Source organism: Trichomonas vaginalis, chromosome IV (assembly GCF_026262505.1).
Source record: "Trichomonas vaginalis G3 chromosome IV, whole genome shotgun sequence".
In the NCBI taxonomy this organism is placed as follows: Eukaryota; Parabasalia; order Trichomonadida; family Trichomonadidae; genus Trichomonas; species Trichomonas vaginalis.
Window position 1 is genome coordinate 10,491,733 of NC_067206.1, and position 18,834 is coordinate 10,510,566.

At 29.3% G+C, this 18,834-nt stretch overlaps 1 protein-coding gene across 1 annotated transcript, besides 28 other annotated features; it reads left to right on the forward strand.

The window, feature by feature from the left end:
• Nucleotides 1-568: 568 nt before the first annotated feature.
• Nucleotides 569-729: a mobile genetic element.
• Nucleotides 730-2,039: 1,310 nt separating this feature from the next.
• Nucleotides 2,040-4,349: a mobile genetic element.
• Nucleotides 4,350-4,386: a terminal%2Cinverted (terminal inverted repeat of MuDR-5_TvMULE4 transposon ID:TVAGG3_0065420).
• Nucleotides 4,350-4,956: a mobile genetic element.
• Nucleotides 4,957-5,539: 583 nt separating this feature from the next.
• Nucleotides 5,540-5,568: a mobile genetic element.
• Nucleotides 5,540-5,568: a terminal%2Cinverted (terminal inverted repeat of ISTv1 transposon ID:TVAGG3_0065430).
• Nucleotides 5,569-6,643: 1,075 nt separating this feature from the next.
• Nucleotides 6,644-6,693: a mobile genetic element.
• Nucleotides 6,644-6,693: a terminal%2Cinverted (terminal inverted repeat of ISTv2 transposon ID:TVAGG3_0065440).
• Nucleotides 6,694-7,043: 350 nt separating this feature from the next.
• Nucleotides 7,044-7,092: a mobile genetic element.
• Nucleotides 7,044-7,092: a terminal%2Cinverted (terminal inverted repeat of ISTv2 transposon ID:TVAGG3_0065450).
• A 198-nt stretch (nt 7,093-7,290) lies between these two features.
• Nucleotides 7,291-7,327: a terminal%2Cinverted (terminal inverted repeat of MuDR-5_TvMULE4 transposon ID:TVAGG3_0065460).
• Nucleotides 7,291-8,722: a mobile genetic element.
• Nucleotides 8,686-8,722: a terminal%2Cinverted (terminal inverted repeat of MuDR-5_TvMULE4 transposon ID:TVAGG3_0065460).
• Nucleotides 8,723-8,890: a mobile genetic element.
• A 1,020-nt stretch (nt 8,891-9,910) lies between these two features.
• Nucleotides 9,911-10,192: a mobile genetic element.
• A 523-nt stretch (nt 10,193-10,715) lies between these two features.
• Nucleotides 10,716-10,869: a mobile genetic element.
• Nucleotides 10,870-11,047: 178 nt separating this feature from the next.
• Nucleotides 11,048-11,539, forward strand: TVAGG3_0065500 (single helix bin domain-containing protein; the record flags this gene model as incomplete). The annotated part of the gene is made up of 1 exon (XM_001285137.1): nt 11,048-11,539. One exon carries the CDS (start codon nt 11,048-11,050, stop codon nt 11,537-11,539), a length of 492 nt encoding a protein of 163 aa, XP_001285138.1.
• Nucleotides 11,540-12,920: 1,381 nt separating this feature from the next.
• Nucleotides 12,921-13,235: a mobile genetic element.
• A 561-nt stretch (nt 13,236-13,796) lies between these two features.
• Nucleotides 13,797-13,956: a mobile genetic element.
• A 998-nt stretch (nt 13,957-14,954) lies between these two features.
• Nucleotides 14,955-15,063: a mobile genetic element.
• Nucleotides 15,064-15,204: 141 nt separating this feature from the next.
• Nucleotides 15,205-15,313: a mobile genetic element.
• Nucleotides 15,314-15,455: 142 nt separating this feature from the next.
• Nucleotides 15,456-15,564: a mobile genetic element.
• Nucleotides 15,565-15,705: 141 nt separating this feature from the next.
• Nucleotides 15,706-15,814: a mobile genetic element.
• A 141-nt stretch (nt 15,815-15,955) lies between these two features.
• Nucleotides 15,956-16,064: a mobile genetic element.
• A 120-nt stretch (nt 16,065-16,184) lies between these two features.
• Nucleotides 16,185-16,247: a mobile genetic element.
• Nucleotides 16,248-16,518: 271 nt separating this feature from the next.
• Nucleotides 16,519-16,548: a terminal%2Cinverted (terminal inverted repeat of MuDR-2_TvMULE3 transposon ID:TVAGG3_0065590).
• Nucleotides 16,519-18,495: a mobile genetic element.
• Nucleotides 18,468-18,495: a terminal%2Cinverted (terminal inverted repeat of MuDR-2_TvMULE3 transposon ID:TVAGG3_0065590).
• Nucleotides 18,496-18,792: 297 nt separating this feature from the next.
• Nucleotides 18,793-18,834: part of a mobile genetic element that runs on past the window's edge.

An 18,834-nucleotide genomic window follows, 5' to 3' on the forward strand; every position in this document is an offset into this window, starting at 1 on the left:
TACAAAAAACGATAGAAATGAATAGTTTACATGGAAATTCTATACTTACAAGTATTCAATGTCACTTTTGTGCTCGAGATTTTGATTCTAGTATACTATGTATTTGTTAGCTCATTGTAAAGTTGTGGTGAAAATTGAAATAAATAAATAAATAAATAAATAAATAAATAAATAAATAAATAAATAAATAAATAAATAAATAAATAAATAAATAAATAAATAAATAAATAAATAAATAAATAAATAAATAAATAAATAAATAAATAAAAATAAATAAATAAATAAATAAATAAATAAATAAATAAATAAATAAATAAATAAATAAAAATAAATAAATAAATAAATAAATAAATAAATAAATAAATAAATAAATAAATAAATAAATAAATAAATAAATAAATAAATAAATAAATAAATAAATAAATAAATAAATAAATAAATAAATAAATAAATAAATAAATAAATAAATAAATAAATAAATAAATAAATAAATAAATAAATAAATAAATAAATAAATATAAATAAATAAAAACATAACATTCTTGTTTATCTCATCATATGGTTCATATTTTCGCGTTCTGAAAGCAGAAAACGAATTTTTGGAATGCAAAGATTCCGAATCATACGGAATAGAAAATAGACGATCTATCAAGTAGTAAACTATATAGTATTATAAAAATGAAAAACTATTTTTTCATAGAAAAAAAAAAATAACGTATATTTTCAGTGGAGAATCCGGTCCTGGGAACAATGAAATACGAAGCCCTGACCAAAGTATAGTCTGGGCCTGCAAGTACAATCCTCATGACCGAACTTCCAAAAATCTCCCAAATTCTTGATTGTCTCTTGGGAGCTCGGTCATGTGGAACAAAATATTCATCAATATCATTCAGACAAAATCATTCCTACCGTTTTTAGCCATTTAAGAGCGAGATTTTTCGCTGACTTTGTGATTGAAAAAGTCAAACGAAGAATTACGCTCTTAAATGACTATAGAACTAGAACAACTATCGACAAGATACAAATGGCATGTAATGCATGAAAAATAGCGTGACTTCATTTTTGACAGTTTACAAATGTAAAGTGTTGCGTCCTTAAAAACTTGGAAATATATACATTCATGAATTATCTTGTATATTAATTGAAAATCCATAAAACCCTAACAATATTTTTTCTTAAAAAAACTATAAAAATATAAATAAAATTAATCGTTAAATAAAAATATTTGATATTAGAATTTTATTGGAAAAATAAAAAACTTAATATTTTAAAGAAATACTTAAATACTTGAATGTTTTAACTTTTACATTATCATATAGACTCTCAAATTATTGATTGGAAACGGTTTGAGGGTTATCAATTTAAAAAAATTGTGAGTTTTTTAGATTTTTGGCAATGTTAAACGGTTAATTTTTTCTCAAAAAAATTATTTCGAATTTCCAAAATTTTTGACATTTTGGCTGAGAACTATGGTCTGCGAGGTACATAGATAGAATCAGTACCTCGCAGACTATAGTTCTCTATATGGCACCGAAAATTTTTGGTGAAATGTCGTCGCATTTCACCAAAAATTTTTCGGCGCCATAGGAAGAATTGGAGGGTGTGAGATACTATTACATGCTATAGTACTCACACCCTCCAACTCCCAATCAAAATCGCATAAAATTTGCTACTTATCTTCAGATTACCTCCCATTATAAAATATATCATTGCTATCTCATCGTACTATACTTCCACCCTATTGTATTTAAAAATATAAAATTTTTTGATAATATATTTTTATATCTTGAATTTTCAAACAATATATTCACAGATAATATAATGGGAAATCTATCTCAACCTAGCCTTAAAGTACCAAACTCCTGCTTGCATTCTCACTCACAAATATTAAACATCCATCTCCAAAAAACTAAATTCTTCACAATTTTTTTTAAAATTGAGAACATAAAAAACGTATGCATTCAATAATTTAAGATACTAACAAATATTACAAACTTCAAAATATCAGATATTAACGTTTTTCAATTAAAAAAAATATCGAGATTGGGACAAAGTTGCAATTCGGCACTTTTTGTAAAAAAATGGGGTCATACTCATAATGAATAGAGACTTATAGCCAAGTCTTGATATCATGCAGGGAGAATATACATTGATAAGCAATTATATTTTATAGTAGTAGTATTCAGAAATTCTTACAATTTACAATACAATTTTCAAAAATGGATAAAGACTTATAGCCAAGTCTTGATATCATGCAGGGAGAATATACATTGATAAGCAATTATATTTTATAGTAGTAGTATTCAGAAATTCTTACAATTTACAATACAATTTTCAAAAATGGATAAAGACTTATAGCCAAGTCTTGATATCATGCAGGGAGAATATACATTGATAAGCAATTATATTTTATAGTAGTAGTATTCAGAAATTCTTACAATTTACAATACAATTTTCAAAAATGGATAAAGACTTATAGCCAAGTCTTGATATCATGCAGGGAGAATATACATTGATAAGCAATTATATTTTATATAGTAGTAGTATTCAGAAATTCTTACAATTTACAATACAATTTTCAAAAATGGATAAAGACTTATAGCCAAGTCTTGATATCATGCAGGGAGACTCTCTACAAATACAAAAATTGATTATCATAAGGAAATACAAATTTATCAATTTTCATGTGAAAATTACATAAATTTGTTCTCCAATAAATAGCAATAATACTTTGAATGTTATATTAAGTAATATAGCTTCAGGTAAATAAGCTTACACTTCAAAAATATACTGTTTATTCATTAATTTTAAAAAAAGTCCAAATTATCTAATCTTGCTTACTCTTCCTTTAAACTTCTTTGTGCCAAATTTAATATTGCCTTCAAAGATGGAATAAGGACACTAGGTTCAATCCTTCGGCTTTCGACAATTTCCAAAATGTGTTGAATTAATTTCAAACATTCATCGTGTTTTGAAGCTCTTTGCTCAACAATCTGATTATCTGCCCTTGTAAGAATTCTTACTGCTCTTTTTTCATTCAAAACATTAGCGACTTGAACCTTAATAATCACATTTGGAATCACAACAGTGATGAGAGTTATGACGATGTCATCAATGCGCTCATTTTTCTTACCCAAGAAAAATGTTTGCTTTAATTGATGAAAGTGTGATTCCGCAATGTTATTCGTGGAATCACCTTCTCCACGATATAACATCATCCAATGTTCTTTGGTTCTTCTCCATTGTTTATCGAAATACTTCAAAGCGCGCGGTTCTTCTTCTTCTAACATTGTTGTCAAGAACTCATATGTTTCATCAGACTCTTCAGCCAGCTTTTCTGCATTCGTTGCATCTGCACGTAATGTCAAAAAGTCCAGTGCTAAATAGAAGTTCTCAAAATTCCGTGGATTGTCAAAATAGCTTCCAACTTTTGCACATGCGCGTAAAACATGCACAGTGCACCAACTGAGCTGCGCAAGAGGAAATCCGTCCTCAATTGCGCGAGCAATGTTTAGCGCACAGTCAGCGCTCCAATGCTGTGGATCCAGGTGCGCAAACTCACAGAATTTCACCAAACATTCTTGAATTTTTTCAGATGTCTGAGGGTTCACTAAAAAATAGCAAAAGGGGAAAATTGTGTTTTGACTTGTTTTCATTGTTACTGCAAACAATTGGATCTTTCCTTTAATTAAAGAATGAGTGGAATCGACGTGGAGAGGGTTATCAATGCTATGCACCAATTCTTTTGCAGCAAAAGGTGCATATATGATTGTAAACTCGGAAAAATCTCCATTGTAATCAAATTGAACGAGATCATCTGGGCACTCTTCCTGTAAATTATTCAAAAATGCTTCCAAAGAAGTGTAAGGATCGTTTGATAATCTTTGTGCAATAATCTCATCAAGGCGATAAAATTTGTGCTTTAAAGCATCAGTAGACTGCGCGAAAAGTTTCATCGTTTCTTTGTTATTCGTATCAATTCCGAACTTATCAAAAAATGCTTTTTGAGCAAGAAATTGCTTTCCACCGTTTTTAATATAAAGTTCGATCCATTTTTGATAAAATTTACTCGCGTAATGTGAACCCATTTCAACTCCTATATGATGGCAATGTTCTTCATTAACTTTGCTTATAGTAAACACTCCATTTTGTTCTTCAACCCTAAATTTTGCCTTGCATAGGGGATACGAACATGAATAAGTGACATATTGCTTTGGAGATCCCGTTCTTCTTCTGTATGGGACACCGCCCTTGACTTCCTGTTTAATACCAAAAGCAATAAGCTCCTCTAAGTCCACCGAAATCATAAAAATGAAGTGATTTTGAAAAGAGTTAACAAAATTCAAATCGAATGGGGGACAAACTCGCCCATTGTCACTTTTCATTAACCTTAAACTTGTAATTTTCATTATTTTTAATTAACCTTATTTCTTTCCCAATTCCTGATTTATTTTATTCACTTACTATTAAAAGTCACATTTTAATAAAATATAATAATTTATTTATAGCATTTTTTACTATACTGTAATAAAAAATTAATTATAATAAATTAAATGTTTATTAAATCAAATGTTTTCTTTGCAATAATATTTTTAATGTTGAGTAAACAATGTTGGGATCAAGTGTATCATTTTTCAGACCTTTCTGAACAGCTTCAAGCATACTGATGCATTCGACTTTTTTAAATTGTGTCATTTCTTCGAAATCTCTTGTGACTTTTTTGATAACTTTAACACTTCTCTCTGAATCCAGACCTTTAATTTGCAACTTAATCAGGAATGAAGGAACAACACTGGAATATAACTCGATGACAAGTTCATCGAGTCGAAGATTTGGTTGTACACCACTTGTATGTGCCGGATACCATTGTGTCAAATTTTTTCTGAAATTAACTTTAAAAGTACTAAGTAAGATCATGAGATATAGCAATATATGTTTAAACTAACTTATATTTTGTCATAAGACGAAATGGTGGAAGTGAGGTGAAGTCAAAAGTGACATATATTTGGCCGGCTAAATTCCCCTTTAGTTTACATGTCAAAATTACAATAAATTAATTATTTTGCTTAGCAATTAGCTATGTATTAAAACTAAAATTATTACTATTCAATTCTATACATTCAAATATTAAACAATTCAAATTTAATAACAAAGATATTACAATAAATAAAAAAATGATTAAAAATGTCCCTGAAAATTTTCTGAAAGCTATCTCGTGTTTAGGTCTCAATTTTTTTAGAAATAGAAAAAGATTGGATTTAACTTTCAAACATTATATATAGTTTTGTATATGGAAGCCTTTAAATACAAGTTAATGATATGGAGTTGTATTGCGAGGAAGAGGGAATCAAAGAAATTGACGAAGTTCCAGAATTTTATTCAACAATTCTTAATCAATTAACAAAAACTATACCGAAACTTATCTTACCATCCAAATCAAATCACATTACATACGGAATAAACATTTAATCTTTTACCATTAAAATTATATTTATACGTTATTTAATTTTTTACGTCTAAGTTGAATAGGATAATAGCCGAAGATATAAAGTAACTATAGTTTACAAGCTAAGGAACAAATCAGCATTGAAACTAAAAAATGCTGAAATATTATAATAAATTGAAGAAATACTGTGATAGAATACCTAGTTATACTAGATACTATTATAATATGAATTCATTTGTATTGAATATCGATAATAAAAAATCGATGAAATATTAAAATGAGAATAAATTAATAATGAGATTATAAATTAGAATTATATTCTCTTTTATTTAAAATAAAAACTTAGTTCTATTTAAATTCGATAAAGAAGTACGAAAAAGTTGTATTATACGTATGATGTTGCCCGATGTTTGGTAACACTATTGTAGAATATAAGCATATATGATAGAAAAGCAATATGCTTAATATCGAGTAATTCTAATTTTTTACGAAATTATTCAAATACGTTATTTTTTAAAATGAAAAGATAAGCATACCATTATGCAGTAGTTTGCGCACATATACTATGCTGATGAAAGTTGGTCTCTAATTCGAAACTTGAGTCTGTCAAATTGACGTTCAAGTATTAAAAAGTTGTATTATACGTATGATGTTGCCCGATGTTTGGTAACACTATTGTAGAATATAAGCATATATGATAGAAAAGCAATATGCTTAATATCGAGTAATTCTAATTTTTTACGAAATTATTCAAATACGTTATTTTTTAAAATGAAAAGATAAGCATACCATTATGCAGTAGTTTGCGCACATATACTATGCTGATGAAAGTTGGTCTCTAATTCGAAACTTGAGTCTGTCAAATTGACGTTCAAGTATTAAAAAGTTGTATTATACGTATGATGTTGCCCGATGTTTGGTAACACTATTGTAGAATATAAGCATATATGATAGAAAAGCAATATGCTTAATATCGAGTAATTCTAATTTTTTACGAAATTATTCAAATACGTTATTTTTTAAAATGAAAAGATAAGCATACCATTATGCAGTAGTTTGCGCACATATACTATGCTGATGAAAGTTGGTCTCTAATTCGAAACTTGAGTCTGTCAAATTGACGTTCCATTTTATTTTAATCGATATTCAATACAAATGAATTCATATTATAATAGTATCTAGTATAACTAGGTATTCTATCACAGTATTTCTTCAATTTATTATAATATTTCAGCATTTTTTAGTTTCAATGCTGATTTGTTCCTTAGCTTGTAAACTATAGTTACTTTATATCTTCGGCTATTATCCTATTCAACTTAGACGTAAAAAAATTAAATAACGTATAAATATAATTTTAATGGTAAAAGATTAAATGTTTATTCCGTATGTAATGTGATTTGATTTGGATGGTAAGATAAGTTTCGGTATAGTTTTTGTTAATTGATTAAGAATTGTTGAATAAAATTCTGGAACTTCGTCAATTTCTTTGATTCCTTCTTGAAGCGTTGAAATTTCTTATTGACTCTCTTTTTATAACTTTTGAAAGAAACCGTAAAAATTGTGAAACATGCTTTTTAATAAAAAACAATTTTGATGAAAGCCATAAATTAATTTAAAATTGAAATAAATTTTTGAAATCTATGATATTGAATAAAAAAATTTATAGTGTAGATATTGATATAGATATAGATGTTAATTTTAATATGATATTTGATAAAATTTTTTTATCAAAACATACTGATAATAGGTTGACATGTAATATGATATTTTGCCTTGTAAATATATTTGGTCGGCAAAATAACCTAATTACTCTTATTTTGAGTTCACTTCCACCATTTCGTCTTGAGTGGGGGACAAACTCGCCCATTGTCACTTTTCATTAACCTTAAACTTGTAATTTTCATTATTTTTAATTAACCTTATTTCTTTCCCAATTCCTGATTTATTTTATTCACTTACTATTAAAAGTCACATTTTAATAAAATATAATAATTTATTTATAGCATTTTTACTATATACTGTAATAAAAAATTAATTATAATAAATTAAATGTTTATTAAATCAAATGTTTTCTTTGCAATAATATTTTTAATGTTGAGTAAACAATGTTGGGATCAAGTGTATCATTTTTCAGACCTTTCTGAACAGCTTCAAGCATACTGATGCATTCGACTTTTTTAAATTGTGTCATTTCTTCGAAATCTCTTGTGACTTTTTTGATAACTTTAACACTTCTCTCTGAATCCAGACCTTTAATTTGCAACTTAATCAGGAATGAAGGAACAACACTGGAATATAACTCGATGACAAGTTCATCGAGTCGAAGATTTGGTTGTACACCACTATGTGCCGGATACCATTGTGTCAAATTTTTTCTGAAATTAACTTTAAAAGTACTAAGTAAGATCATGAGATATAGCAATATATGTTTAAACCAACTTATATTTTGGTTGTACACCACTTGTATGTGCCGGATACCATTGTGTCAAATTTTTTCTGAAATTAACTTTAAAAGTACTAAGTAAGATCATGAGATATAGCAATATATGTTTAAACCAACTTATATTTTGGTTGTACACCACTTGTATGTGCCGGATACCATTGTGTCAAATTTTTTCTGAAATTAACTTTAAAAGTACTAAGTAAGATCATGAGATATAGCAATATATGTTTAAACCAACTTATATTTTGGTTGTACACCACTTGTATGTGCCGGATACCATTGTGTCAAATTTTTTCTGAAATTAACTTTAAAAGTACTAAGTAAGATCATGAGATATAGCAATATATGTTTAAACTAACTTATATTTGGTTGTACACCACTTGTATGTGCCGGATACCATTGTGTCAAATTTTTTCTGAAATTAACTTTAAAAGTACTAAGTAAGATCATGAGATATAGCAATATATGTTTAAACTAACTTATATTTTGGTTGTACACCACTTGTATGTGGATACCATTGTGTCAAATTTTTTCTGAAATTAACTTTAAAAAGTACTAAGTAAGATCATGAGATATAGCAATATATGTTTAAACCAACTTATATTTTGGTTGTACACCACTTGTATGTGCCGGATACCATTGTGTCAAATTTTTTCTGAAATTAACTTTAAAAGTACTAAGTAAGATCATTTATTTTTGCATAATATAATGCCAATATGGTTTCTTTTGATTTTATTTCATTTATAAGCAAATCAGATTTACCCAAAAACTCCACTCCATAAGCGTTCATTTGCTAAATTAAAAAGTGACAATGGCTAGTCTGTCCCTTTCTCATTCAAATCACATCAAAAACAAAAACACATAAAAAATATTTTATTATACTCATTCGAAATTAAAAAAATAATAAAATTATATATATTAATTTCATTAAATCAAGGATAAAAATCTCACCGGAAAAATAACCTCAGTGTGATAAATTTATCACCGGAAAAATTTACAATGAAAAAACCAAGAATTTTCGAAAAAAGTGACACCAACTATTAAAGTTATTTTATTACTAGATTTATTTACAAATTATAAGATAATATCATTAACCGAATATATTTTTAATATAAATAAAAAACTTTTTATACAAAAAATTACAATCAATCGATAAATATTATAAAACATTTATTCCAAAAAGATTAAGTAATAGGTGGGATCCTGCATATAATATAATTTTATGTCATAAAGTTTACAAATTTTAGATGGACCACAGTGAGAATGTGAGTGGTTAATTTAAAGGTGGTCTGATAAAGAAATCGAGGCTTACTCAACACAGCATGAAGCAGTTTCTAATACACAATCTTACTAGTCGTGTTTCGGTCGCCAGCGCTCTCATAGGGGTGCTGATTTCAAAAACCACTACTTCAAATTATTCAACAATACTCAATGCAGCATGAAGCAGCTACTACTACTGCTGTATCTTACTGGTAGTGTTCTTCGCTTCTTACTATCAACTCTAAAACTAGTTTGATGTATTATTTATTCATATATAAATATATACATATATAAATATATACATATATAAATATATACATATATAAATATATACATATATAAATATATACATATATAAATATATACATATATAAATATATACATATATAAATATATACATATATAAATATATACATATATAAATATATACATATATAAATATATACATATATAAATGTTGTGCATGAAAATTCGGTTCACTTCACTTCTGACAAAAGTGACATATTTACATGGCAAAAATAGTTTACATGGCAAAAATATATAGGGTATTTTTTTTAAAAGTAGTTATCTTTATATATAAAAATAAAACTTTTGATATATTTGAGTAAATGATTTATTAATTTATTTATTTATTTTTTTTAAATCAAATCATATAAATATATATATATATATAATAGTGAAATAGAACAAGAGATAATTATTGATGATTAAATTGTAGACGAGGATAAAAGTTTAGATAAATTAATAAAATTAGTGTGGAATCAGACAAATTTCCCGCTGTTTGCGAAGGAATTGTTGGCTATGATGTACTGATTCATGATCAGTACATCATAGCCAACAATTCCTTATACAAAGTTCAAAAACTTGGGTGCAATCAGAACTGATTGCACCCAAGTTTTTGAACTTTCTCGAGGGAATGAAAGGGTAAGAGGTATACATTATGAATATATACCTCTTACCCTTCCATTCCCTCTCTGACAGCGGGAAACTTTGTCTGAATGTTAAACTATTCAGACAACGTTTCCCGCTGTTTGCGAAGGAATCAATTTATACAAATAAACTTATAAAACACAAAATTATTATTTTATAATATAATTCTTAGATAATACATCCGATATGTAAAGTGTCAAAAATGAAGTGAACCGAATTTTCATGCATTACATATACATATATAAATATATACATATATAAATGTATACATATATAAATGTATACATATATAAATATATACATATATAAATGTATACATATATAAATGTATACATATATAAATATATACATATATAAATATATACATATATAAATATATACATATATAAATATATACATATATAAATATATAGATATATAAATATATAGATATATAAATATATAGATATAAATATATATATATAAATATATACATATATAAATATATACATATATAAATATATAGATATATAAATATATAGATATATAAATATATACATATATATATATAAATATATAAATAACAAAATACAATCAAAAAATAGTGTTTGGAAATTTAAGTTTAAGTGTCACTTTTTCGTAAATTCTACCAAACTCATTTCATTAAATCAAGGTTAAAAATCTCACCGGAAAAATAACCTCAGTGTGATAAATTTATCACCGGAAAAATTTACAATAAGGTTAATACCGAAAATATCGAAAAATCAACATTTAAGGTTAATTTAAGAGTATGCACTTTTGTCACCTACTCAAAAATATCATTTTGCTTTTCAATTCGAACATAAATCTTAAATATTTTTAATTAATATCTGATTTACAGCATTATTATCCATTTATAAATCTGACAAATAAATGACAAAACCATCAGAAATAGTGTCACTTTTTGTCAAAAATGAAGTCACACTATTTTTCATGCACAACATTTTTTAATGGAAGCGAACAACACAGCTCCTGCTAAGGCTGTTGCCATCCAGAAGCCAGAGGTGACTGAAGAACAGTCCTCTGGCGACGAGGAAATATTGATGGGTGGCGAGAGTCCGAAGACCGAGATCAAGATCCCAGATCTCGATCACAAGCAAACGGCAAAGAAAACGGGTCCACAAGCTACTCCTCGAGTTCTACGTTTAATCAAGACCAGCCACAAGTATTTGAAGCAGCTGGAGGAGTCAAACGTAGCTCTCGAGGAACTAAAGCAGCAGATCACAAAGCAGGCGGAGGAACTACAACAGAAGAATGAGTTCATAACATTACTCAAGACCAAGCTCGACTACAAAGATGAAGAGATCTCTGATCTCAGATCTCGAGTTGATCAGTTGGGAAGGCAGTCTGATATGTGGCACGAACGCTTCATTACTGCAAACTCATCATACAAAGAAAGAAGCCACTTGTTGACTACTGTAATTAAATACTTATCTTTATAAAAAAATATCATTTTTTTTCCAGTGAAAAAAAGTATTTATTCTTAACTGTTTGTGGGGATCTTTAGAAGTTACCAAGGCACCAGACTGCGTGCTTCAATTCTTTGTTCTATTGCATACTCGATCATTTTCATTGTTCTCTTCGTTCTTTGTATTTGCGAGTATTGCTTACTTATAATGTGATCTTGGTTTCTTATGATCTTTGTCATGATCTCGATCCTCTTCTGGATCCTTTGTCTCTTATCAGTTGGAACATCATCCATATCAATTGGTGCGAATAAGAATCCCCCAGTTGTACGTCAGGCTGTTTCTTCGCCACTAAAGGCACGTCTCATTATGGCGTCCATAATAATTAGTGCCCGTATAGTGTCACTTTTTCATTGTGCCGGTGCCTGTAGCTGTAGGCTACAGGCGACGCACAATGTATACTGTACTGAGATGGATGTTTAATATTTGTGAGTGAGAATGCAAGCAGGAGTTTGGTACTTTAAGGCTAGGTTGAGATAGATTTCCCATTATATTATCTGTGAATATATTGTTTGAAAATTCAAGATATAAAAATATATTATCAAAAAATTTTATATTTTTAAATACAATAGGGTGGAAGTATAGTACGATGAGATAGCAATGATATATTTTATAATGGGAGGTAATCTGAAGATAAGTAGCAAATTTTATGCGATTTTGATTGGGAGTTGGAGGGTGTGAGTACTATAGCATGTAATAGTATCTCACACCCTCCAATTCTTCCTATGGCGCCGAAAAATTTTTGGTGAAATGCGACGACATTTCACCAAAAATTTTCGGTGCCATATAGAGAACTATAGTCTGCGAGGTACTGATTCTATCTATGTACCTCGCAGACCATAGTTCTCAGCCAAAATGTCAAAAATTTTGGAAATTCGAAATAATTTTTTTGAGAAAAAATTAACCGTTTAACATTGCCAAAAATCTAAAAAACTCACAATTTTTTTAAATTGATAACCCTCAAACCGTTTCCAATCAATAATTTGAGAGTCTATATGATAATGTAAAAGTTAAAACATTCAAGTATTTAAGTATTTCTTTAAAATATTAAGTTTTTTATTTTTCCAATAAAATTCTAATATCAAATATTTTTATTTAACGATTAATTTTATTTATATTTTTATAGTTTTTTTAAGAAAAAATATTGTTAGGGTTTTATGGATTTTCAATTAATATACAAGATAATTCATGAATGTATATATTTCCAAGTTTTTAAGGACGCAACACTTTACATTTGTAAACTGTCAAAAATGAAGTCACGCTATTTTTCATGCATTACACTGTTCCCAAAAGAACAGGCTTTAACAAATCGAAAGTGAGGAACTCCATCACTCCTGATCTTGAGGAAACGGAGTTCTGGAGCTCCTGAAGAGGTAGAATGGCTGCCTTATTCTTCTGATCAGCAGAGGCCCTTTACCATTTGGGCCTCTGCTGATACAGATTCAGGAGCTCCGGAGCTCCCTTTCGTAGGATTGGGAGCTCTGGAGCTCCTGAAAAGCAGAAGGCTGCTTTGATCTTAAATCAGCAGAGGCCCAAATGGTAAAGGGCCTCTGCTGATACAGATTCAGGAGCTCCGGAGCTCCCTTTCGTAGGGATTGGGAGCTCTGGAGCTCCTGTAAGGGAATAAGGTCTCTCACACAACCATTAAATTTTTTTTGAAACACGTCCCCTGCAATTGCACTGTATGTCAAAAAACTACTTTACAAAATGGTGGCAATTTGGCCGCACAATTTTGTAGTCTTCCCAAAAAATCCCTAATTTTAATTTCAGATGAAATCTCGCAAAATAACATTGTTTTAACCATATAAATATATATATATTATATATTGTATAGTGATTTTTAAATATTTTTATGAGTAAAATCGAGAGTGAGGAAATGTGGACTACAAAAAACGATAGAAATGAATAGTTTACATGGAAATTCTATACTTACAAGTATTCAATGTCACTTTTGTGCTCGAGATTTTGATTCTAGTATACTATGTATTTGTTAGCTCATTGTAAAGTTGTGGTGAAAATTGAAATAAATAAATAAATAAATAAATAAATAAATAAATAAATAAATAAATAAATAAATAAATAAATAAATAAATAAATAAATAAATAAATAAATAAATAAATAAATAAATAAATAAATAAATAATAAATAAATAAATAAATAAATAAATAAATAAATAAATAAATAAATAAATAAAAACATAACATTCTTGTTTATCTCATCATATGGTTCATATTTTCGCGTTCTGAAAGCAGAAACGAATTTTTGGAATGCAAAGATTCCGAATCATACGGAATAGAAAATAGACGATCTATCAAGTAGTAAACTATATAGTATTATAAAAATGAAAAACTATTTTTTCATAGAAAAATAAAAATAACGTATATTTTCAGTGGAGAATCCGGTCCTGGGAACAATGAAATACGAAGCCCTGACCAAAGTATAGTCTGGGCCTGCAAGTACAATCCTCATGACCGAACTTCCAAAAATCTCCCAAATTCTTGATTGTCTCTTGGGAGCTCGGTCATGTGGAACAAAATATTCATCAATATCATTCAGACAAAATCATTCCTACCGTTTTTAGCCATTTAAGAGCGAGATTTTTCGCTGACTTTGTGATTGAAAAAGTCAAACGAAGAATTACGCTCTTAAATGACTATAGAACTAGAACAACTATCGACAAGATACAAATGGCATGTAATGCATGAAAAATAGCGTGACTTCATTTTTGACAGTTTACAAATGTAAAGTGTTGCGTCCTTAAAAACTTGGAAATATATACATTCATGAATTATCTTGTATATTAATTGAAAATCCATAAAACCCTAACAATATTTTTTCTTAAAAAAACTATAAAAATATAAATAAAATTAATCGTTAAATAAAAATATTTGATATTAGAATTTTATTGGAAAAATAAAAAACTTAATATTTTAAAGAAATACTTAAATACTTGAATGTTTTAACTTTTACATTATCATATAGACTCTCAAATTATTGATTGGAAACGGTTTGAGGGTTATCAATTTAAAAAAATTGTGAGTTTTTTAGATTTTTGGCAATGTTAAACGGTTAATTTTTTCTCAAAAAAATTATTTCGAATTTCCAAAATTTTTGACATTTTGGCTGAGAACTATGGTCTGCGAGGTACATAGATAGAATCAGTACCTCGCAGACTATAGTTCTCTATATGGCACCGAAAATTTTTGGTGAAATGTCGTCGCATTTCTCTTATATACGAAAAAAGAGATCTGACATTGTGTCAGATCTCAGTAAAAGTGACATTTACATGTCAAAAAAATAGAATGAGTTTAAATAATTAAAATTGAGGGTGAGAGTAGTATTGTATGAAATAATATCTCTCACCCTCCAATTCATCCTATGGCGCCGAAAAAATTTTGGTGAAATGCGACCACATTTCACCAAAATTTCTCGGCGCCATATAGAGAACTAGAGCCTGTGAGGTACTGATACTATCCATGTACCTCGCAGGCTCTAGTTCCAAGCCAAAATGGCTAAAAATTGCCCGCAATTGTTCACATTGCGGGCAATTTTTAGCCATTTTGGCTGGGAATTGGAGGGTGAGAGTAGTATTGTATGAAATAATATCTCTCACCCTCCAATTCATCCTATGGCGCCGAAAAAATTTTGGTGAAATGCGACCACATTTCACCAAAATTTCTCGGCGCCATATAGAGAACTAGAGCCTGTGAGGTACTGATACTATCCATGTACCTCGCAGGCTCTAGTTCCAAGCCAAAATGGCTAAAAAATTGCCCGCAATTGTTCACATTGCGGGCAATTTTTAGCCATTTTGGCTGGGAATTGGAGGGTGAGAGTAGTATTGTATGAAATAATATCTCTCACCCTCCAATTCATCCTATGGCGCCGAAAAAATTTTGGTGAAATGCGACCACATTTCACCAAAATTTCTCGGCGCCATATAGAGAACTAGAGCCTGTGAGGTACTGATACTATCCATGTACCTCGCAGGCTCTAGTTCCAAGCCAAAATGGCTAAAAATTGCCCGCAATTGTTCACATTGCGGGCAATTTTTAGCCATTTTGGCTGGGAATTGGAGGGTGAGAGTAGTATTGTATGAAATAATATCTCTCACCCTCCAATTCATCCTATGGCGCCGAAAAAATTTTGGTGAAATGCGACCACATTTCACCAAAATTTCTCGGCGCCATATAGAGAACTAGAGCCTGTGAGGTACTGATACTATCCATGTACCTCGCAGGCTCTAGTTCCAAGCCAAAATGGCTAAAAATTGCCCGCAATTGTTCACATTGCGGGCAATTTTTAGCCATTTTGGCTGGGAATTGGAGGGTGAGAGTAGTATTGTATGAAATAATATCTCTCACCCTCCAATTCATCCTATGGCGCCGAAAAAATTTTGGTGAAATGCGACCACATTTCACCAAAATTTCTCGGCGCCATATAGAGAACTAGAGCCTGTGAGGTACTGATACTATCCATGTACCTCGCAGGCTCTAGTTCCAAGCCAAAATGGCTAAAAATTGCCCGCAATTGTTCACATTCCCATCTTTTGTTGGTAAGACGAAGAATATGAAATAAATTATGAAGAAGATAATGATGAATAAAATATCACTTTTTATATTTTTGACACGTAAAGTTGTCACTTTTCTGTCAAACCGTTTTTATCGTTTTCGTATATAACATTTCACCAAAAATTTTTCGGCGCCATAGGAAGAATTGGAGGGTGTGAGATACTATTACATGCTATAGTACTCACACCCTCCAACTCCCAATCAAAATCGCATAAAATTTGCTACTTATCTTCAGATTACCTCCCATTATAAAATATATCATTGCTATCTCATCGTACTATACTTCCACCCTATTGTATTTAAAAATATAAAATTTTTTGATAATATATTTTTATATCTTGAATTTTCAAACAATATATTCACAGATAATATAATGGGAAATCGAGTATATAAGAATTTCCGAAAAAGTGACACCCAAAAAGTGACACTTTCAATAGGGAGTAACACTTAAAAAGTGACAATTTAAAATTCACAATAAATAAAAATAATAAATTTTTTAGTCTATTAAATTATTCTTTTCTTTGAAATCCTCTAAAAATTCTTCGAAATGTTCTAAAATATAATCTGGAGAATTATAACAAAAATTCATTAATTTCTAACATATACGTATCTAACAATTCATTTGGAATTTCAAACGATCTTAAATATGTAATTGAATTTTGTATCTTCTCATTTATATTGAGAAAGTTTTTCTTCAGCATTTTCCAATAAAAATCTTAATGGATTCAAATTGGCTTCTTGATTCTGAACAAAATTTAATACTTGGTATAAACGTGATTGAACTTCTCTTTTCAATTTTGTTTTATAATCTGTCAATCGAGGCTCGCGAATTCTAATTGAAGGAATAAAACCTGTTTGAAGTAAATCGTTTTTAATACGATAAAAGTAATTGGGTGCAACTTCTTCTAAAAGATTTTTGACAAAAACATCAATTCTTTGATTTTTAACGCAGCCAAAATCGTGATATTTTATCTTTTTAAATAAAGATTCAGAAACGTTATTCACACAACGTTAATTCATTTGGTCTGGCAGCGGCTATCCACATCATAGCCAACAATTCCTTATATAAAGTTCAAAAACTTGGGTGCAATCAGAACTGATTGCACCCAAGTTTTTGAACTTTCTTGAGGGAATTAAAGGGTGAGAGATTTATAGTCTATCTATATATCTCCCACCCTCTAATTCCCTCCCTGACAGCGGGAAATTTTGTCTGAATGTTAAACTATTCAGACAAAGTTTCCCACTGTTTGCGAAGGAATTGTTGGCTATGATGTACTGATTCATGATCAGTACATCATAGCCAACAATTCCTTATATAAAGTTCAAAAACTTGGGTGCAATCAGTTCTGATTGCACCCAAGTTTTTGAACTTTCTTGAGGGAATGGAAGAGTAAGAGGTATACATTATGAATATATACCTCTTACCCTTCCATTCCCTCTCTGACAGCGGGAAACTTTGTCTGAATGTTAAAACTATTCAGACAAAGTTTCCCGCTGTCAGCGAAAGAATTGTTCCATCTGGTGCATAGAGTGTGAATCTATGCACCAAATGGAGCAAGTCCCTCGCGAAATTGCCCAAACTTGCGTCGCATTTCAAAGATTGCGACCCAAATTTTGGCGATTTCTAGTAGAGATGGAGTATTTTGAGTCACTGACCTATATGCAGTGGCTCAAAGGGCTCCATCTCTACTTTGAAGCAAGGAAACTTTCCTCGAAATTTTGATAATTTGAAGAAAGTTTTCAAGCAATTAACAAAGGATTACTCGCTATGAGGTAAAAATTCTAGATTTTCACCTCATAGCGAGAGCTTCCCTTTCATTGCTTGAAAACTTTCCCCAGCTTCAAAATTGGGGAAAGGGCTGTAAAGTCGACTCCGATACCAGCAGGTACCAGAGTATTTAAAAGAGAAGCCCTCGTACGAGTTTCTATGAAGACCTTCTCATTCAAGAAGATCTTAATAGAAAATCGTACGAGGGCATTGGAAACTCGCGTCTGGTACATGTTGGTACCAGAGTGTTTGAGATTTGAAGACTCTGGTACTAACATGTACCAGAATTTATGATGAATTTAAGATGGACCATTATAAAATGGTAGCGGTTTGTTTCAAAAAATTTTAGATGAGATTTGCATAGATATAGATTATAGGATTTATACATATGAAAAATAATATATAAAAATATAATTTTGAGATAATTATGTAAATAATATTTTAAATATTTGAATTTGAGGTATAATTTTATAGTAAAATATATTATAAAGAGTATTTATATAAATATTGTAAAATAATATAAGTAATAAAAATTGAGACCCCCTCCCTGTTTTTGATGTTTTGTCACTTTTTCGGTAATTCTTATTGTTTCTTGTATTTAAAAATATAAAATTTTTTGATAATATATTTTTATATCTTGAATTTTCAAACAATATATTCACAGATAATATAATGGGAAATCTATCTCAACCTAGCCTTAAAGTACCAAACTCCTGCTTGCATTCTCACTCACAAATATTAAACATCCATCTCCAAAAACTAAATTCTTCACAATTTTTTTTAAAATTGAGAACATAAAAAACGTATGCATTCAATAATTTAAGATACTAACAAATATTACAAACTTCAAAATATCAGATATTAACGTTTTTCAATTAAAAAAAATATCGAGATTGGGACAAAGTTGCAATTCGGCACTTTTTGTAAAAAA